This window comes from Lampetra fluviatilis, chromosome 19 (assembly GCF_964198595.1).
Source record: "Lampetra fluviatilis chromosome 19, kcLamFluv1.1, whole genome shotgun sequence".
Classification (NCBI taxonomy): Eukaryota; Metazoa; Chordata; class Hyperoartia; order Petromyzontiformes; family Petromyzontidae; genus Lampetra; species Lampetra fluviatilis.
Genome location: NC_136293.1, coordinates 8,619,810 through 8,641,012, shown reverse-complemented (window position 1 = coordinate 8,641,012; position 21,203 = coordinate 8,619,810). Strand labels below are relative to the sequence as shown.

Here is a 21,203-nt window from a genome sequence, read left to right as displayed (position 1 = left end):
GGGGTCTGTTGCTGCCGACTCTCCCCTGCCTGTGTCCACTGATCTTGCTCGAGCGCCTGTCGTACCTGTTCCAGACAGGTCGGCCGTGACACCGAGGGGGAGGAGTGGGCCTGTTCGGAGGGCGCCTGCCAGGGCTGCGGGACCTTCGAGCCCTGCAGCCCTTCCGACCCCGCTGCAGGCACATTCGAAGGACACGACCAAGACTGATTCGTCAGGGACACGAGACGTCGGTGGACTTCCAATCGCAGCAGGGGATTTACCCCCTGTCATTCCTCGTGTTCCATCGCGTCCCCGTTCCACAAGTGGGCCGCCGACCGTCCGGGACGGGCCGGCGACCCGCACTCGTTCCAAGTCACTTACGTTTCGTTGATTGTATGTTGTTATTGTTCTTGTTCTTGCCGTCGTATTTATCGCATGCTTTCGTACGTTCGTCGATGTTACTTGTGTTGTTGTTCTTGTTGTTATATTGCATGCTTAGTGTCCTTTGAGGGGGAAGGTCGGTTCACCGCATTACGCTTTGGTATTGTTCAGCCGAGGTCGGCTGGGTTTTTTCTATGGGGGAGGGTGGTGTAATGCGGGCGAAAGCGACCTTCTGGATGTGACGTCACGAGGAGGCGGAGCCAGGTGACGTGGGTGAAAGGTTGGGGTCCTTAAGCGGATAAACCGGAAAGAGAAGGCAGTCGGGGTGTGAATGGAAAGGTGTGGGGCCACGCGGGCGTACGAGCCGAGGGGGCACCGTCAGAAGCGGGAGCCAACCCTGGGAACAGTAGGGAGCTACTGGGAGGTGTAAAGCTGCAGATAGAGATAGGCAGTAAGGCTGTGTGTGAGGAGCAGCGGGGTGGCTGCCAAGAGTCGCAGGAGCGACGAGAAGGCGAGACAGCACGAGGCCGTCAGAGCTGCAGCAGGAACAGCCAAGGGAGCTGTGTGAGAGACTGAGAGTACAGCAGCGGAGCTGCTGTGGGGCTGCAAGAGCGACAAGAACAGCAGCGGGGCTGCTGATGTGGACTGGAGTGACATCGGAACCAGCACAGAGAGAATAAGAGAGACAGCCGTGTGGGAACGCAGTACGAACCGAATAAAGGACACCGAGCCAGAGATCGTGGTCAAGTCTTTTATTACAATTGTATAAGAGAGGCGTGAAGTTATTGTAGAAGGCTGTGGGAGAGAAGAGGAGGCGTGGTGGTAGCAACGGTTGTGTCTTACTTCACTCCGAATAAGCCTTCGCTTTGGGACATAAAGCTTGAGTTCGACTCCATCACGTACAACGCACCACGTTGGTGGCAGGGCGTGCTCAGAAGCACAGCGGTAGCAACATACTTCTTATACATTGAGGTATGATTTTGTTATACAGTATTGTATACACGTGTGTGTGTACGCGCGTGTGCAAATAGAAAACTTTCACACTGATATTTTTTACTTTATGAAGACTTGGTCGCGTCTGTCGGGGCTTACTTTGGCTCAATGAGCCCCACTTGTCAGCCGACTCACACAGACAGCAACAGTTCTACCAAGACTCAGAGTAGGCCTGTTCAACTAAATCGTACATCCTTCCCATATTTGTCTCTCGCCACGTAAAACAAAAGTAGTATAGATTATATTGTGACGCAACCCATCAGCCACACGCACGGCATTCTGGGAGTGCATCTCATCAGCAGCACTGGTTCTCCGTACGAGCACAACCCTGGACCGGTTTCGACGCTCACTATCTCATCAGCAGTCAGGCTTGCTCGAACCGATGCTGGCGAAACTGCCCGATGTTGACGGGCAATCAGGAGCCTCTCTTGTGAGATATGAACGAGTGAAGGAATCGTATCGCGACCACGTGCCGTTTGTGCGTGGCGCGTGCGGCGTGTCTGTGTGGGCCGTCTCTGACGCCTTCAAACTAAACCGGAAATATTACATCTGGCACTGACATCGAAGCGCGGACCCTCCCCCCTCCCCAAAGCGCGGGGCCCGGGGCGGTCGCCCCCGATTCGCCGTACCCTGGGGACGGCTCTGCGTGTCACACACACACACACACCGCGGTGTGGTTAGCGAACCTGTGCCACGAACTTTGGCGTCCCCAGTTCGAATCCTCGCCGTGGCTCACCGCAGTGGCGATTATCTGATCCGATCCTGGGCCTCTCCTAAATCGGCTCAGCTGCAAATGGTTACTCATAAAGACTTGGAGAGACAAAGACGGCCGGGCGTAGTTCCGGGGCACACCAACTCCCCCTCGGGGGATCTTTGTCCCACGTGGCAGGACCTGATCCAAATAAATATCTCGTGTGTGTGTGTACTTATTTTCCCCACGTTAGATAGAGAATCGGCATTCTAATACATCACGTGGGATGCGTTTTGCAATCATCAGGCAAGTTCAGCATGTAACGAGATTAATTCATTTGCATTTGAATGGTGGTGGGTGGCGTGGATTGGACTTGGGGAAATCTTGTTCTGCCCGACATGACCTACCACTGCCTCACGTTCACAAGACACACATCCACTCCCTGCATCACCAGTGATGTAAACAATATCCCTGAACTAATCACTCGCGACTCCACAAAGACAGCGACTGTATTTACACGATGCAGCACATACCATACATGTCATGAGGTATACACACGGTACACGGTATCATACAGCAGCACAGCGTGCAACGCATCGTACGCAGCAACAACCGCCGTTCGCCACCAAGTGGCGGCGATGTCGCCACGGCGCTTGTGCCAGGCTAGGTGCATTACGTCTCCTGACACGCGCACGCACGCGCGTCTATTTTAAGGCAAAGTGATCCCTGCACTTAACGAAAGGTGGTTAAATCTCCTGAGCTGGAGGTGACAATTCCACATTCCTATGGTGGGGCCAAAGCGTTAATTTGGTGACCGATTCATGCGCACGTGCATACAAAACATTGACACCTACACCACGTGTCCCCGCGCAGCCTCGAGCAGCGATGTGCTGTGCACGGGTGGCCGTTCATCCGAACAGTAACCAGGCTACGGTGCATTCCGAGTGGCTTGGTCATAGGCGCAATTATAATTGAGCCCAGGTCAATTATAATCATGCCCAGCTCGGTTATAATTACACACACGTTTTGGTTAAACGTTAGTGAAGTAAAACACGTGGGATAATCGCTGCTGGGGTGGAACAGTGGCGCAGTTTGGGTCTTCAGTGTACCGAACCCCGGTGACCTGAGTTTGATTCCCGGCGAGTGACATCTGAAACTGGTGCATTTAGTTTAGAGTTAAATTGTTTCGTTTCTATAGTTTAGTTTATTTTTGCGGGATATATGGCCGGGGTGGAGAGTGGGTGAGGGGAGGCGTCACGTCCGCACGATCGGACCTGGCTCAACGATGCGAGATGCGGATATCGTCACCGCCACGCACTTGCCCGCCGCCCGCACGCCAGCCAGCCAGCCAGCAAAACTTATTCCTATTCGATTAGCCCCACCCTTTCCACATCTGTGGTCCCACCCGGTTCCTACAGCCCCGACTTTTCCGGTGGAACTAACCCCCCAAAAAATTCAACCGTTTTATTTCGCTCGTAACACCGACGACGACCACTCGCGCGAGCTCCAGCCGTGGCGTCGGCGAGTCGCAAATTGCCGGCGGAGTCGAACAAATTGCCCCAAAACTAAAACCCCTCGCAAAGTTCCCGTATCTCCGCTGCCACCGCACCACCTCCGACGTCCTCCAGCCTCCACCGCAGCGTTAGAGCACGCCGACCCACGGCCGCGGCAGGCCGCCGTGGGGATGCACGGTGAAGAGCACGGCACCCGTGGGGTTCACCGCCACCCGCACCGCCTGGCCCTGCAACCGCAGGAACGTCGTGTCGCCCGGCGGCAGCGCGACCCGCACGGCGCACCGCGGAGTGCACGCCCGCGCCACCCTCGCCCCCAGCGGCCCCCAGGCCGACAGGGACACGTTCACCAGCACCGGCCCGCCAATCTGGTTGCGGTTCACGAGCACCACGGCCAGGCCGCCCCCCGCCAGCTCGCGCCGCCACATGTCCACGTTGTTCTTGAGCTGCGCGGGGGGCGAGGGTGGCAGGGGGGTGGAGGGGTAACGGGGTAGAGGCACCGCTATGGATCGCTTGCTCTCACAGCACCGCTAGTGCAAGGGCCCGAGACGGCTCTGGACAGCTCCCTCTAGAGGGTTGGCGGTAAGACTCGGGTCCTGGCATGTGACTCAGTATTAGCGTTAGACTCGGAGTTAACATTGGATTAAATGTTAAGCTCCATGTCAGCATTAGACTCGGTGTTAGGCTTCATGTTAGGCTTCGTGTTAGCGTTAGACTCGATGTTAACATTGGATTAAATGTTAAGCTCCGTGTTCGCGTTAGGCTCAGAGTTAGGTTCAGCGTTAGAGTTAGGTTCAGCGTTAGCGTTAGGCTCAGAGTTAGACTCAATGTTGGCGTTCGAATCGGTGCTCGTATCAGGCTGAGAGCGTTGCCGTTCGGTCCGTGCGTGCGATTGAGCACCGGCGTAAGTCGGACGTCGTTTGCCCGGAGCGGGCGCGCACCTTGGCCACGAGCGTGCCTTGCCGGCCCAGCGGGTCCTGGTTCACGGCGATAGCGTGCGGGTTGAGCAGGACGTTGCGAGAGAACCCGTCGAGGTTGCGCAGGTCATTGGACATGATGAGCGGCGCCGCCATGATCGCCCACAGCGCCATCTGCGTCACCTGCTGGCTGTGGCTCAGCCCGTAGTTCCCGATCACCAGCTACGGCGGCGACACACAGAGGCACGCGCGCGATTGTGAGCAAGCCACTGCTCCGACGCGTCGTAATGTTGCGGTGTCGTCGCGGTGGTGGTGTCGTGGTGGTGTCGCGGTGGTGTCGTGGTGGTGGTGTCGTGGTAGTGTTGCGGTGTCGTCCTGGTGGTGTTGTGGTGGTGTCGTGGTGGTGTCGTGGTGGTGTCGTGGTGGTGTCGTGGTGGTGGTGTCGTGGTGTTGTGGTGTCGTGGTGGTGTCGTGGTAGTGTTGTGGTGTCGTCGTGGTGGTGTCGTAGTGTTGTGGTGGTTGTGTCGTGGTGGTGTCGTGGTGATGTCGTGGTGGTGTCGTGGTGATGTCGTGGTAGTGTCGTGGTGTCGTCGTGGTGGTGGTGTCGTAGTGTCGTGGTGGTGGTGTCGTGGTGGTGTCGTGGTGATGTCGTGGTAGTGTCGTAGTGGTGGTGTCGTAGTGTCGTGGTGGTGGTGTCGTGGTGGTGTCGTGGTGATGTGGTAGTGTTGTGGTGTTGTTGTGGTGTTGTGGTGGTGGTGTTGTGGTGGTGGTGTCGTGGTGGTGTTGTGGTGTTGCGGTGGTAGTGTTGTGGTGTCGTCGTGGTGTTGTGGTGGTAGTGTTGTGGTGGTGGTGTTGTGGTGGTGTTGTGGTGTCGTCGCGGTGGTGTTGTGGTGTTGTCGCAGTGTCATCATAGTGGTGTTGCGGTGTTGTCACAGTGGTGTTGTTGTGGTGTTGTGGTGTTGCGATGTCATCGCGTCCGTCCAGGCCCAACCATGTCTGGGTCGTTCCAGCCGCCAGGCCCGGCGGCGGGGACGATGAGGCTCTGGTGGTTTGCGGCCCAGTCGGCCAGGCTGCGCACGCTCTGCCACGAGTCCTCCACGTCCGCCGAGTTGCGCCACTGGTTACAGTAGCGGCGGATCTGCGTGTAGTTGGGCTGCGTGGCGTGTAGCGCGTGGACGCGTGTTCGCGCGCACACGGAGGAGGGTTGCGGCGCGAGTGGCGGTGGCGGCGGTGCGAGGAGTGGGGAGAGCGGGCAAGGGAGTGGGGAGGAGTTAGGGTGAGGGCTTTCACGTTTATTTAAGTTTCTTGTTTAACCTGGAGACCAGGACGGAGTCTCGTTCGCAAGGAGTGACCTGGAGCATTATTCTGCCAGTAGAGGGGGGAGATGATTGCTGTGCGTATTCACCATTGAGTACTGTAAATGCAGATCAGTTTTGAGTTTGGCAAATGTGGGCCCTGACACCAGCACACAATGGCCTAATCTTGCGAAAATTAAGGGCGGCCGCTGGAATTACTAGTTACTCAAATGGCCCAGGTCTCAATGACTCACCCTGGTCCCTTAAGTTCTCACCTGGTTAAACAAAGTGAACTCGATGCTATCGGGATACCCACGCGTGCGTGCGTGCGTGTGTGCGTGCATGCGCACGTTACCTTGATGTACTCTCCCCACGAGTAGAGGGGCCACTCGCACGAGTAGACCATGGGCCGCCCGGTCGCATTGAGAGCGATCGACATGTTCTTGTAACCTACAAGACAAAGATCCCCCGTGTAGCCTTAACAGACTGTTGGGGCAAGTGCTGTTAGCGAGCGCCTATGAAGGCCGGCACGGCACACGAGGGGGTGGGTGGCCAACACCACGCCCGGCCGCCTTTGTCTCCCTGGGGAGCGATGTTTACATACCACCACACCAGGTACTCATTTTGAGGACGAGTCGACCTAGGAGAGGCCCAGGACGGGTTCAGATCACCCGTGACTGGTGTTGGCCATGAGCGGAAATCGAATTCCGGTCGCCGGGTTCGTAGCGCTGCACAGCGCTACCCGCTACCGCTCCACGGGAACAAGACAACGGTCCCCCCCTCCGCCCCCGCTCACTTTAGCCTCGCAGACCGTTGGGGGGGGGGGGGCTGGGAGGCGAGTGTTAGCAGAAGGCACTGCCCGATTGTGCAACTGTGCGGCGAAGGCACGCGCCCTCGAGTGTGCAACCCACCCTCCACGAGCACGCTGATGTTCGGCAGGTTGCAGCCGTCGAACTTGAGCAGGTCGACCCCCCACTCGGCGAAGGTGCGCGCGTCCACCTCGTAGGAGCCGTAGCTGGCGGGGTAGCCGGCGCACGTGGTGGGGCCCACGTCGCTGTAGATGCCGAGCTTGAGCCCGCGGGCGTGAACCTGCACACGCGCGGGCCGCCACGGAGAGTTTACACACGCACACACACACAAAGATCCCCCGTATAGCCTTGTCAGGCTGTAAGGGCAAGTGCTGTTAGCGAGCACCTATGAAGGCCGGAACGGTCCTCGAGGGGGTGAGTGGCCAGCACCATGCCCGACCGCCTTTGTCTCCCCAGTGGCGATGTTTACACATCGCACCAGGTACTCATTTGAGGCCGAGTCGACCTAGGGGAGGCCCAGTCGACCTAGGGGAGGCCCAGGACCGGTTCAAATAATCGTCACTGGGTGTTAGCCGTGAGCAGGAATCGAACCCGGGTCACCTGGTTCATAGCGCAGCGCGCTAACCGCTACACTACCGCTCCCCACAACATACACACGCACACACACACGCGCAGGATCCCCTGCATGTAGCCCACGTGGCCAGGACCACGCCCTGCCGCACCAGGCTGAGTCGACCGAAAGGAGGCTGAGGACTGGTTCAGTAATTCGCCACTGATGTTGCTGGGATGGGAATGGAACTCGGGTCGCCGGGTTTGTAGTGCAGTGGGCTAATCACTACACGCCCGCCCCTATACACACTCACAAGATGCCCCTTGCAGACATACGGACTGCTGGTACGAGTGCTACTAGGGACCAGTTGTTCAGGCTGGCACAACATACGGGGGACATGGGTTTGATTTGCTTCGACAAAAATGTTCATCACCGCGTGCGAGACTGAAATCTGTAATATTTCTGAGCTGGAATGAGCCAATTAAAACGAATGAAAATCCAAATGTCACGCGACCAATACTTTTAATTCTCAGAGATAGGATTCGGCCAAATTAAGTGCAGAACAATAATGTATTATGGTGATATTGTTCGTTGTTGCCTGGGCTGGCGCCATCAACTCGCGAACACTTGCGAACCCGGTTTAAACACGTGTGGCTGCCTGCATTCGAAGCACGGGTCTCAGCAGGTCTGGTTCGATGCCCTGACCTCTGAGCCGGCCTGCCACCACCAACACCACGGGCAGAACACTTCAGCCTGCAGTCGCCCCCGCGAGTCGCTCCACACTATTATATTACTTATTAGAACCAGGAAGATGAATCCCTACAGCCACGAAAGCATTAAATCGAAATTTTACTTATTTGTTATCGAGAGAGCGCCCGAGGTGTCTTGCGGAGCACTTTACGAGCGACAGTCGACTTTACACGTCTCATCTCAACACATTTTAAAGGACACCCCCAGTGCCAGCTGCCCCTGCGTTCGCACGAGGTGACTCGGCGACTGGCCTGAAAACGGGCATTGTTCTGCCAACAGGAGGCGATGATACTCCTTGCAGAAATCTACCCGGGGGCGGCGGCGGCCATCGCCAATCGGCGGGGTGCGTGCGACGGCCTCACGTAGTCCGCCAGGGCCTTGATGCCAGACGGGAATCGCTCGGGATCGGCCTGCAGGCGGCCCTGAGCGTCGCGCTTGGCCGCCGGCCAGCAGTCGTCGATGCACACGTACTCGTAGCCGGCGTCCAGCCAGCCCTCCGTCGCCATTATGTCGGCCATTTCCATGAACAGCTTCTCACTGTGGAGGGGGTGAGGGGGGGGGGCGTAAGGGAAGAAGCGGTGAGGGCTCGTTCGTTGGTGCACGTGTGGAATGTTTCATATTACACAGTGGCACCGTGAGGAGTACAGGTGGTGCATCTGCCAGTCATCTCAGTCAGTCAACCCATAATACCTGGGCCTGTCCTGTGCCCTCCTGCCAGAGGTCGCAAACGGGTTTTGATTCCTTACCCGTACCCGGCTGGACCAGGGTCGCAAACGGGTACCCGTACCCGTACCCGGCCGGGTATGGGTACCCGTACGCTACCCGTACGCTACCCGTACCCGTACCCTACCCAAAATGAGTGACAAACGGTTACTCACCAGTGACTCACGGCCTACCCGTACCCGTACCCGGCCGCACCAGGGTCGCAAACGGGTACCTGTACCCGTACCCGGCCGGATACGGGTAGCTGGGTGTCGGGTAGGGTACGGGTATCGGGTACCCGGTTGCGACCTCTGCCTCCTGCCAGCGAGCCTTCGAGACTTCAAGTGGTGATGTCACCGCCACATAGTGGATAACGGCTGCCGTTATTATTTGTAATGTGTGTGTTTGGGTGTGTCTGTGAGTGGGTAAATGTGCGTCTGCATCAGTATGTGAGTAAATCAATGTTTCTGTGTGTACGTGTGTTTGTGCATGGGTTTGTTGAGTGTGCAGGAGTTGTGTGTGTGCGCGTTTTACGTGTGTATGGGTGTAAGGGGGGCGGTGTTGTTATAATACTCTAAAAACGGGTCCTCATGGCTTTACCGGGGTTCAATTCCCAGCCACAGCTAACATCAGCAGTGACCAAGTAAGCACGCAACGTTACAGCAACTATGGCATGTGGTTGGAACCGTTGACCCAACATTGGCCCATTGTTAAATGTCCACTGGAAACCTGTGTTTGATTCCTACCCACAGACGCCACACATGAAAATCTGTGACCAAAGTACTTGTGCCAAGCTCGATGCACTTTGAGGCCACAGAGACGCACCTGATGCAGTTGTCCGGGTCGCTGCGGCAGTCCGTGTTGCACATGAAACGCTCCCAGTGTAGCCAGCCCATTGGAGGGGTGAGCGCCAATCCATTGTCCAGGGCTCCCACGGGGCCCCCGAACATGAAGAGCCCCAGCAGCAGTGGCAGCAGCAGTGGCAGCAGCCGTGCAGCCGTCCCTCGAGACACCTGACTTGGCACCTGGACAGGCATGACACCTGCAGAAACACGGATATATATCCCGCGCTTAAGCCAAACGGCCTCTTCAGACTCTGGGTAGTGTCACACGTTTGGCAAGCAAACACACACACACGCGCTTAAAAATTTGAACATCGTCCGAATGATACACACGGGGTATCATTGTGAGTGTCATCACTCAGGCAACCTTGAACGTTGGGCCAAAGTTGGGCCAACGATTCAAACCACATGCCTACGTTGGCTCAATGCTGTATTTTTACTGGGTATATCCATAGTCATAGAAACGATAGCTATATTTCTGGAATGCGTCGATGGTTTCCCACACACACACACGCACAAAACAGGATGCACCGCCACCATCCCCCCCCACCTCAGCTTGGAGGAAAAAGTAAGTCGTCCGAGTACATGTGACACGGCCGCCATGGTGTTCTATTATGTGCGATTCTCCCTTCGCAAAAGAGATGGACAAATCATTTTTTACCGATTTGCGGTCCGAATTGATCGACGCCTAACATGCACAAGCGAATAGCTCAGTGGGCTGTAACATGGTAAGATAAAAAAATAAAGTTTAGTGTTATTAGCATTTTTTTTCAAGTGTTTTGTTTACCTTTCCAAAAAAATTCACTCCTGTCGTGTTTTGCCCCTACTGGACATCTGTGAAAAAGAGCTTCATAGCTCATCGGATTCCTCCAGCATAAATAAATATTCCGATTCTGAAGACGCCACCACCGAGCGACGTACACGACCGTGAGAAAATGCCCTCTGCTAACGAGTGTCCGAAATGTACGTCCGAAATCGTGGAACTGCCCCTGTTGATGAGCGAAGTCACGACCACCGCCGAGGGTGATCTCCGTCACTGGGGGTACACAACGAGAGCTCTGCGCTAGAAGAGTCACCGTCGTCATCAACGAGCCCAAATCACCACGCGGACTCCGGTCATCCTCGCAGCGGCTGTTGGCTGGCCATCGACGGTCATCGCGCTGCGCTTTCAGATGCGCTTCTGCGGCCGTCTGGAACGCTCTTCCTTCCGATATTAGGAAGCCACTGGAGCTATGCACTTTTAAGTCATCTAGATTGAAATCTCATTTCCTTACAACTGCGTTTTGTGTTTAGTTTGTTGTCCTGCCCTCACGCCTCCGATGAGAACGGTTGGCTACGTACAGCGCGGAAGAAGTTCAACATACACACACACATCACGTATTGCGACTGTAATGTGACTTGTGTGATTTGACTGTTCGCCCAGAGTGGGGTGAAAGGTGGGGTGAAGCGTGGTAAATGCGGGGAGACAGGAATAGTGTGCAGTGGTGGATGTGCGTGGGTTTGCCTTAATCTCTTTGCATGGGAGAGCAGTAGTTTAGTGATTGGCGCACTGCGCTACGAAACTTGACCACCCAAGTTCGATTCCCGCTCACGGACAACATCAGTGACGAATATCTGAACTGGTACTGGGCCTCCCCTAGGTTTCGGTGTGGAAGTAACGTCACCAATTGGGAGAGACAAAGACGGCCGGGCGTGGTTCTGGCCACACCGCCCCCCCACCCCCCCCCCCAGTGTACCGTGCTGGCATTCCACGTGTGCTTCCATGCGACACTTGCCCCAAGCGTCTGTTTGGGTTACACGGGGGGCCTTTATATTCGTCTTTGTCATACATCATACATCAGCTGATCTCACCTGAACCCGAACATCCGCATGCCAACAACAAGGACGAAGATCCCATGAGATTATTGGGGCTTTTTCTTTGTGTCTGCTGGCACGGCACACAAGGGGATGTGGGTAGGCAGCACCACGCCTGGCCGCATTTGCCTGCCGAGTGGCGGTATTGACACACCAGGGAGAAGAGACGGTCGGCACGAGGGATGAGGTTGGGGTGAGGGCTCGGGTTAGTTTGCTTGTTGGTAGCCCAGTTCGTTTGTATGTATGTTGAACTTCTTTCGCACCGTACGTAACCAACCTTGCTAATCGGTTTTGCCGGGGAAGGACAATAAAAAGGTTAGAACTCATATTAAGGTTATAACCCAGGTAGGGTCACGGGTAGGATTCATTTTTGGGGATTGGGTTTTGGCTATAGGGGTAGGGATAGAGATTGGCTTGTGGGTTGATGTCTGGGTCTGAGATAGGATTGAGGTTATAGTCAAGTCGCTGTCTGGGTTCGCGTGCCAGTCTCGATCAATTAGAAGCGGCTCAGATTAATAATTACAATGTTTATTTATACTGGAGGAATCCGATGAGCTATACAGCTGTTTTTTTCACAGTAAGAGGCAGGTTAGAACCTTACAACAATACAATATGAGTGCAAAGTATAGAAAAAAATAAGCAAAACCCTTTGAAAAAATATAAAAATAAAATACTGTCCTGTATCTTTCCAGGTAAAGCCCCCTGAGCTATTCGCTTCTTCTTTCACAAGCGATCTGTCCACAAATGATAGCTCAACAAGAAGTGGCTTATCACGTGGAAGTTTATAGCAGCAAAATAATCTAAAAATAGTCAGTCGGGGACGCACAGGAGACAACAGGGAGACACCGAGACATGCAGAGAGGGAGACAAGGAGAGAGATAGACACCAGGACTCATCAGAGACACCAGGACTCATCACAGAGACACATCTTCACGTAGACGTGGCACACGGAGACTAAGGGACGAACCAGGCAGACGCTGAGACAGACACGACACATGAAGACACGGGCATTCGCCAGGAAGACAGAAACACGGATAAAGGAGACTCAGCAAGGAGACGGAGAGACGTGGGGACACGGGGCCACATCAGAGAGACACGGGACACACAGAGAGACACGGGGCACACAGAGAGACACGGGGACACACAGAGAGACACGGGGCACACAGAGAGACACGGGACACACAGAGAGACATGGGACACACAGAGAGACACGGAGACACACAGAGAGACACGGGACACAGAGAGACACGAGGACACGCCAGAGACACGGACACACAGAGAGACACGGAGACACACAGAGAGACACGGGACACACAGAGAGACACGGAGATACAGAGAGACACGGAGACACACAGAGAGACACGGGACACACAGAGAGACACGGAGATACAGAGAGACACGGACACACCACAGAGACACCAGGGAGACACGGGGACACCAGGGAGACACGGGGACACAGAGACACGGGGACACAGCAGGGAGACACGGACACACGCCAGAGAGACACATCAGAGACACAACAGAGAGACACACCAGAGACACACAGAGATACACAGAGACACACACAGAGACACACGCAGAGAGACACGCAGAGACACACACAGAGAGACACACAGAGAGACACACGCCAGAGAGACACGGACACACACACGGAGGCTCACCACAGCGAGAGGAGAAGGGGTCGTTGTGTTTCTCCGCTGCGCTCTCAGCGCCGAGTTCCGGGTGATGAAGCCGCCGAAGCCCCCAGAGTGGCCACGCGGTGGCGCTGCGGAATCGGCGGCGGCGACTCCTCCTCGACAATCAGGAGGAGGAGCTCTCATACTCTGATGGTGCATTGTCTTTGAGTTGTGCGCCTTTTGGCGTCATCTGGTCCACCATTTGAGACTAGGCTCTAAGGAAAGCTGTCTCGGGTGTGGACCAATCCATTTCAAGGACGGTGCATACATTATCAGAGTTATGTTTTTTTTTGCATTCCGACTGCAGGTATTGTGGTCTATGCAAAGGTGTCAGTTTTGTTGCCAAATAAAAGGGTAAAAAAAACAATTATCATATGTTTCTACTGGTAAATGAGGTTCCAATGGTGTCAATGCAAACATGACTCCTTGTAAAAAAGGTGTCAGTTTTGTTGCCAGATAAAAGGGGGAAAACAATGTATCATCCTCCTCCATCATCAAACTAAAACACTCAACTACCTCGGTTTTTAAAAATATAAAATAAAAATGTCAACCAGGTAAGGCGCACTGAGCTACGTGGCTATTGTTTGTTTTTCAGCAGCGGCGGCGACCTGGCGACCGCTGAATGAGATGGCGCTGAACGCAAGTGGCTTGTGGCCGTGTGGACGTTCCGAGCGAGTCGTCAATTTGCTCTCTCGAGGCGAGATTCTGGAGGTGGAGGGGGAAACCCGGAGGACGAAAAATCCACGCGAACACGGGGAAAGAAAGAGACAGGCGAACTCCAGACGTCAAGGTGGGGATCGAACCTACGACCTCCTGTATACCAGGCGAGGTAGTTAACATCTCCTAGCCCCAGGGGTCAACTGGCGGCTCTTTCTAAGCACCGCTTCGTGACCGTTCTTTATTAAGGAGCCACCGCCTCGAATTCAACCACCGTGGTGCATTGCGGCTCTTAGACTATAGAGGTGGGGGGTTACCGAGTTCGATAAAAAAAATGCCTCTTCTCGTTATTGTGTTTGCCTCCCATCCTGATCACATCGCTGTCAACCCGTACGGTTGACCCCGTATTCTTGTACAGGGACTTTGAGTTTTCAGGTCCATATGGCGTACAGACGTTTCAATACGAGCAAAAAAAAGTACATTTGTTTGTGTTTCTCTCTTTAGATGGGAATTTTTAGGATGAACGTTGAGATGTATAAGGGGCACGGGGTGACACCAATAAAGTCTGACTTGGTGTGTAATAAGGTAGGGCACTGATGAGGGGTGGACAGATGTGTGATCATCACCATCACTGAGCGTTGGAAGTCCGGTCACTAGCATGATGTGGAAAGCAGCATCATCACCATCATGTCCCTATTTTTCTCGACGCACAGACCTCACAAATTCTTGCCATAACCTAACAAGGCTCCAGCAATGTTTCCTAATTCTACCCTGCAATGCTGTAAACATTAGTTTGTTCAGTCAATAGATTTTTTTGTATTACCTATGAGAGTTCGTTGCCCAATAGCTACTATCATATGCCACTTTACAAACGTGATCATCAGGACACGTGAAAAAATGGAATTCTCATCAGGCCCCCATGTATTCAAGTGCAGTTCTCAACTTTTATATTCCATTCTATCGCTCTACTGGCCTCTATATATGTGCTATGAATGGCCCTTAGGCGAAACGTCGCTTACTATATATTTGCCATTAAAGGCCACACACTGTTATTGACGAACCTGGTGACTAATTTTTTGTTGTAAATATGGTTAGGCACTGTGGAAACGCTTCCTAACAGCATACCAGCCGGACATGTGGCGAGTAATCATGGATTACAGTTAGATCTTAGGATCACGATAACGCAACGCTAGATTTCGACTATGATTCATGGCGTATGCCAATATTGTGGGAAGTTTGATTCCTGGCCACGGCTAAACCAATGCCAGTGGCACCGAGGATATCTGGATCCGTTTCACACTTGGATCCTGGACCTCCCTTCATTGCAGGATCTTGAGAAGTGGCGGTGTCTTGGCGAGGCATTCATCCAGCAGTGGATGACCGACCACGACCGACAATGAGCTACCATTCAACCTCTTGCGTGGGCAATGATATCGCGTATAATTGTTGAGCGTTTATAGTCTCACATGTCGAAAGATTCTCATTGACATTGTTTTAATGCTTCAAAAATAATCTTTATTCCAAAACAAACGGCTGCATACTGCAGTTTAGCGGTACACGTTACTCAACGGCCCGTCACGGGCCAGGAGGGTCATGTGACCGCTCCGTCGTCACGCATGCAGTTTTTTTTATCATGCTAACCCAAGATGTGCCAAAAATGACTGTATAGTTGTTATTGTTGTTGTTTGGCTGCAGGACACTTCACGACGTGGGTGCCTTTTCTGTGTGGAGTTTGTATGGTCTCTCCCCATGTTGAGATTTATTTTCTAAAATATCTTATTTTCTAAAATAAACCACGCAATGTACAGAAATCGGTATTGGCAAAAACATACAAATTGAGAAAAATTACTGAATAGGGGTCACACAGAGCAGCAACATCATACCGTACTGCATAAACTTGGCAGGACCCTCTTGAAAAAAGTGTTGAGACTCAGGCATTCCTGGGTAACCAAGTGTAAAAATAATAATTAAACATTTAACACAAAGGGCCCATGCACCAGTGCCTGGCCTCCAAGCAGAGGCAATCAGTCTACTGACAGGCGGCGATGATTGCCGCCATGCGTAATTCCGACCGGGTGAACGTTTGCAGCGATGGGCCTCCTCCGTCCGCAATGTCAGTCCTGTTGTTGGCCTACTTTTCCCGCCGTGAATTCTCTCCACAGCTCCTCCTCGGCCTCCTGCTCCTCCCGCCCGTCGTCGCGTCGCCGCGCCGAGGGCAGCCTCGCCGCGTCGCGTTCCTTCCCCTCGGTGAGGGCGCGCGGGCGGTGCAGGAACACGGCGAAGGCCACTCCCTGCTGCGCCGCGGCCCTCACCAGCCCCGCGTTGGCCGTGGCCGTCACCGCCCGCAGCTCGTCGCCCGTCCCGAACACGGCCACCGAGCGGGGGGTCACGCGGCCCCGCACCGCGAGCCCCAGCGCCCGGGCCGACGGCCCGTCGGCCACGACGGCGACGCGCCCCATGAGGCCCCGGGCCCTGGCCTTTTCCCGGGGCCCCCCCAGCGTGCCCAGGATGGAGGAGAAGTCGCGGGCGGCCGAGTCGCACGCGACCAGGAGCTTGTCGTGCAGGAAGTGGACGAGGGCGGGCAGCACGGGGTCGGTGCGCTCCTCCGCGGCCTGCTCGGCAAGCACCTGCTCCTGAAGAACGACGGGGGGGGGGGGTCGCGTGCGGGGGGGTCGTTAGTTTAACACGGGAACGTTCGTTATGCGCGCCGCAAACCCGTCGCTCTCAAATCAAATGTTCACGTTATTTTGTGTAACCCCGGTGAGAACTCGAGAGACCGGGAGGAGACTCATTTATACGAGTGATGAATGGCATTAGTCTTCCCAGAGAAGTCGATTATTAGGTTAATATTAGGGCCGCAGTATAAATCAGGACAACTGCTGGATTTGAACCGTTAATCATCGGAGCAAACGAGACGGAACCAGACAGATGTTTAGATATACGACAAAGGACAACACACAGCGGAGATACGGCACAAACGGTGCGACGGTTGAACAGGCAGTGCTAACAAGGCCGTGTGAACGTGACGATGCACACATGGCAAAGCAAGAATATATTATTATTTTAAAAAAATTATAACAATAATTATTAAAATTTGTAATACGCATTTCAACCGTAGATCGCAATGCGCCCCAGGATCGCGGCAACTGGATTGTTCCAACAACGCACGGCAGGTGCGGCTATTTCCTTCATGAATGGGAAACGACAGAAAGCCGCCCGATCCATTGTGAACGTGAAGTGTGGATCTCCTGCGCTTAAGAAAGGAGGCACGGACGCCACGCATCGAGCAACTCCCGATGCCATCGAACGGATTACCAGACTCAATGAACAGTTAAGGTTTGGGAGTTTCTTTTCAATTGCCGTACGGAAACGATATGGAAACCTGACAGGTGATTTTTCCTGCTGCTGCTGTTTGGTGCTCAATCACCAAGTGGTCTGGAGCGATTGCCCGAGTTCCACTACGAGCTCGCTGATACTGCTGCTGCTGTGATTACATCTGTGCGGGGCCATGCTCCCTCTCCGGTGTCTCTCATCACACACCCCCCCAGGCGCGTAACCTTTTGCGTTTCCTCGTCACCTTGAAAGCGAAGTGGCTCCCGCCGTGGCTGAGCGCGGAGACGAGCGTGAGCATCGTCGTCACGTCGAGGTTCACGCGCGAGCAGCAGCAGCCACCGCCGCCCCCCACTCCCCCCGCCGGGGGCTGCGTCCAAACCGGGGAACTTGGGGGGCTCGCCGTCACAAGCCTCGCGCCCGCGCGTGCATCCCCCCACGGCGCCCACGAATCTCCTCCTTCGCCCTCATCGTCGGAATCCGAGTCTCCTCCACGCTCCTCCTCCTCCTCGCCGCCGCCGATCGCCCCGGACAGGGGATCGGTGACGCCCGGGAGGATGTCCCCTCTGACGGTGACCCCCATTTCCTGCAGCCTGGAGGGTCATGTTTTGTGTTGCGGATTTGACGATTACCCACTGACAAAGCAGTCGATAGTACAGCGAGGCTCTCCGATTCTTTAAGTCAGTGGTTCTCACCCTGGGGTGCACGCACCCCTGGGGATGCGGGATGCCCTTTCTGGGGGTGCGAGACATGCCAGATTTTTTTAGAAGGTAAATAATCGAAAAGACAAATTAAGCATGGGCAAGTAAGTACAACTACTTCATTTCATCAAACCTATGTATTTATCAACATTATACATGTTTTTAACGATTGATAACTAAAGGGGTGCAAGGCTGCAGTAAAGGTTAAGAAGCACTGATTTCAGTAATCTTTGACTCCTAACCGATCATCAGTTCAGTTACGCGGCTAATCGAACAACACGAAAACAGTTGGGGGGAAATAAGGTCTCACGGCTGGACGGGAAGTGATAGGCGGGGCTTGGTGACGCCGGTGGGTGCCTCTTCTAGGGGGTTTCCTGCCTTCAGGAGGCAGCATGTGGGAGTGGCCGTTGTTCTTAAAGAGGCCCGAGGAGTAATCGACCACGAGAAAAGTAGCCGATTACTGTACAAGTTTTATTTGAATACAGGCAGTCCCCGAGATAGAACGTCCAACTTACAAAACATCCGCACTTAGGAACGAACCGCAGTACGATGTTATTATTTTACAGGTATCTCTGCTGACGATAAGCCCAGCTTCTGTATTCAGGTAAGGCCCACTCAGCCATTAAGCTCTTTTTTTAGAAGCGACCAGGCCACAAAATGATAGTGCAATGAAGTGGATTATCTCCTAGATTTGAAGCTTTCGTGACTGCAAGGATTCATATTCTTGGGTTTTTTCGGTAAAGTCACGTAGGTAAAAAATAAAAATTAATAAAAGTAAAATATTATTTTTTATTTTATTTTACTTTTATCATTATTTATTTTTATTTTTTACCTACGTGACCTTACCGAAAAAACCCAAGAATATGGATTATCTCCTGCGGCAATGTCCGGCAGCCAAACACTTCGCCGCCAGTCACCTGCAAGCGACAGGGCTGGGCACGCCGCCGTAGAACGAGAAGACGACGCGCGGCGCGTGGAAGTGGAGCGGGTTGTGCTGCGCGGCGCGCAGGAAGAGGTTCGCCTGCTCGCTCACGCAGCGCACGCCGTGCGGGCAGCGGCCAGCCCACGCCGCCAGAAGGGAGTCCGCCTTGCGGCCCACGGCCTTCACCCACGCTCGCCCGCCCTCCGCCACCACGTCCACCAGCAGCACCCGCGGCTGCTCAAGCTCTGCGGGGGGAACAGGGGACGTCGGCAGAGGACGCTGAGGAGTCGGCACCAGATACTGGGAAGTAGGAATCAGATACGGGGAACGCAGCACCAGATATTGACAACTCAGCACCTGACACTGGTAAGTCACCTTCAGACATAAAATTGTCAAGGTCGTTAAGATGTCAATCTCTTTGGAAGTTAACATCACGTTTAGTAAATCACTACCATGGTTAGTAAAGCACGGTCATCATTCGTAACAGACAGGGCTACTAAAGCCCAATAACAAGTGAAGCACTGCAACGGCTATTTATCCATTCCCGTAGTTATCAATACTCTGGCACCCTGTTAGCGGCGAGCGAGCCGCTCGTGTTGGCGAGTGGCACGGCTCCCGCGTGTCGTTCGCCTGCCCGCGCGCACGCGTCTCTACCATCGCGGTAGCGGAACGTCTTGAGCACGGCCGTGACGCTGCCGTGAGCCTCGGCGGCCTGCAGCAGCGCACGCAGCTGGGTGAGGTTGCTGCTGCGCACGTGCGATTCCCTGCACTGGCCGCCTTGCACGCGCATCAGGAAGCGCATCTCCGCCTCGATCTTCGAGCGCAGCATGGCCAGGCCGGAGGGGCGGCCCCGAGTGCCCAGTTTGGGGACCGGAGGACTCGGCACCTGGTCCACGCTCGGAGTTCCTGGTTCGGTCATAAGTGGATTTGGGACTTCGTGCTGCTGCTGAGGTCCTGGTTCAGTCTCTGGCGGACCTGGGACTTTCTCGTTGCGCCCCGTTCCTGGTTCGGTCTCTAAACGTCTTTGGACCTCCTCGTTGTTTTGCGGTCCTGGTTCAGACCCAAGCAGAGGAGCGACTTCATCCCTGCTCAGAGGTCCTGATTTGGTCTGCAAGGACCCTGTAAACCTATCTGGGAGGTGAGGTTCTGATTTGATCCCCAGTTCTTCCGTTCTCCGCAGGAGGTCGTGACCCAGCACCAGCAGCTCCTCCAGGCGGGCGGCTGTGGACATCGTGGGGCCAGGATCCAGGGTCAGAGATGTTCCAGCATTGAGTAGGGCCTGTGCAGATGGAAGTATTGGATTTTAGATATCAAAGATACCCAGAGGAAACGGAGAGACAACGATAACCTCGCAGATGCAGAGAAAAATGTAGAGACAGAGATGAAGAGATATTTAGACTGGTGTAGAAATTCAGACAGACATAGACACGGTGAACCGCAGCAAGCAAAAATATACGGAGCAATACAAAGAGAGACAACCAGAAACAGCAGACAAAATACAGAAATATATACATAATACACACACACATATACATAACACACACACACAAATATACATAACACACATAAATAGATATACAAGAATGCAGAGACAAATATAGCGACAACACGAAGTAAGACAGATGATACAGAGGCAGCCATGTAAACAGAGACATTGCCGAGCAGACACACAGAGACACAGACAGATGCAGACAGAGACAGATGCAGACACAGACAGATGCAGACAGAGACAGATGCAGAGACAGATGCAGACAGAGACAGACAGATGCAGACACACAGAGACAGATACAGACATACTGAGACAGACAGATTCTGACACAGGAGACACAGAGACAGATGCAGACACACAGAGACACAGCCAGATGCAGAGACGCAGACAGATGCAGACACACAGAGACGCAGACAGATGCTGACACACAGAGACAGAGTTACTTCTGTGGGCCTCTACAGAATTCAGGGGCTTCCGCCAGGGAACGGGTTGTGTAGCTCATGTCTGTGTTGCAGGGTGTCGGGGTATCTGTGGGGCAGGGTCTGTGTATAATGCATGGCGACAGGGTGCTTGGTGCAAGGTGCCAGGGTATCTGCGGTGCAGGGTGTCTGTGACGCAGGGTGCCAAGTCTATGGTGCAGGGTAGTCAGTGTCTAAAGGTGCTGGGTGTCAGAGTGTCTGTGACGCAGGGTGTCAGGTCTGTAGTGAAGGGTGCCAGGTCCTATGGAGCGAGGTGTCAGAGTGTTCCGTGAAGCTGGGTGTCAGGATAATCTGTGGTGCAGGGTTGCCAACTGCAGTGCAACATTTTCGATGCAGCGTGTGGTGGTGGCGCAGGGTGTCAAGACGTCCCGCGATGAGATCTGGAGGATTTGAAATACCTCTCGCCGACGTCGCCACTATGACTTTAGAGTCTGCTAACGGCGAAGCATAGCGGTGGATAGACCATGGTTGTTGCTGCTGCTGCTGCTGCTGTTGTAGGATGATGATGATGACAAAGAGACCGGCCCAGCCGCACTCACTAGTCAGGCACGTGGTGCCCCTGTCACGGACCAGGAAGTAGATCGGTGACGTCGTCACGTCGAGTGGTTACGTCATCGCGTTCTCTCTTCCCCCCCCTCGCCCCCAAACGCCCCGCCCCCAAACGCCCCGCCCCCA

At 54.2% G+C, this 21,203-nt stretch overlaps 2 protein-coding genes across 2 annotated transcripts; both read right to left on the bottom strand.

The window, feature by feature from the left end:
• Nucleotides 1–1,140: 1,140 nt before the first annotated feature.
• LOC144937618 (alpha-galactosidase A-like) lies at nucleotides 1,141–13,020 on the bottom strand. The gene is made up of 8 exons (XM_078864956.1): nucleotides 12,936–13,020; nucleotides 9,404–9,620; nucleotides 8,239–8,413; nucleotides 6,679–6,856; nucleotides 6,123–6,217; nucleotides 5,464–5,625; nucleotides 4,497–4,694; nucleotides 1,141–4,001 (listed from the first exon to the last, which is right to left on the bottom strand). Exons 2-8 carry the CDS (start codon nucleotides 9,613–9,615, stop codon nucleotides 3,687–3,689), a joined length of 1,335 nt encoding a protein of 444 aa, XP_078721082.1. The 5' UTR covers nucleotides 9,616–9,620; nucleotides 12,936–13,020; the 3' UTR covers nucleotides 1,141–3,686.
• A 2,125-nt stretch (nucleotides 13,021–15,145) lies between these two features.
• C19H7orf25 (chromosome 19 C7orf25 homolog) lies at nucleotides 15,146–21,083 on the bottom strand. Its single transcript, XM_078864955.1, has 5 exons — nucleotides 20,927–21,083; nucleotides 19,215–19,839; nucleotides 18,556–18,805; nucleotides 17,185–17,530; nucleotides 15,146–16,240 (listed from the first exon to the last, which is right to left on the bottom strand). The coding sequence occupies exons 2-5, from the start codon at nucleotides 19,789–19,791 to the stop codon at nucleotides 15,722–15,724; spliced, it is 1,692 nt and encodes a 563-aa protein (XP_078721081.1). The 5' UTR covers nucleotides 19,792–19,839; nucleotides 20,927–21,083; the 3' UTR covers nucleotides 15,146–15,721.
• Nucleotides 21,084–21,203: the final 120 nt, after the last annotated feature.

Excerpts from the sequence above, each read along its gene's own strand:
- C19H7orf25 (XM_078864955.1), bottom strand. The coding sequence starts at position 19,791 with ATGTCCACAGCCGCCCGCCTGGAGGAGCTGCTGGTGCTGGGTCACGAC. Across the intron at positions 18,806-19,214 it reads GACGTTCCGCTACCGCGATG|AGCTTGAGCAGCCGCGGGTG; the intron begins GTAGAGACGCGT and ends TTCCCCCCGCAG. Across the intron at positions 16,241-17,184 it reads GGAGCCACTTCGCTTTCAAG|GAGCAGGTGCTTGCCGAGCA; the intron begins GTGACGAGGAAA and ends GTCGTTCTTCAG.
- LOC144937618 (XM_078864956.1), bottom strand. The coding sequence starts at position 9,615 with ATGCCTGTCCAGGTGCCAAGTCAGGTGTCTCGAGGGACGGCTGCACGG. Across the intron at positions 6,218-6,678 it reads CATCAGCGTGCTCGTGGAGG|GTTACAAGAACATGTCGATC; the intron begins GTGGGTTGCACA and ends TTTGTCTTGTAG. Across the intron at positions 4,002-4,496 it reads AAGGCACGCTCGTGGCCAAG|CTCAAGAACAACGTGGACAT; the intron begins GTGCGCGCCCGC and ends CCCCCCGCGCAG.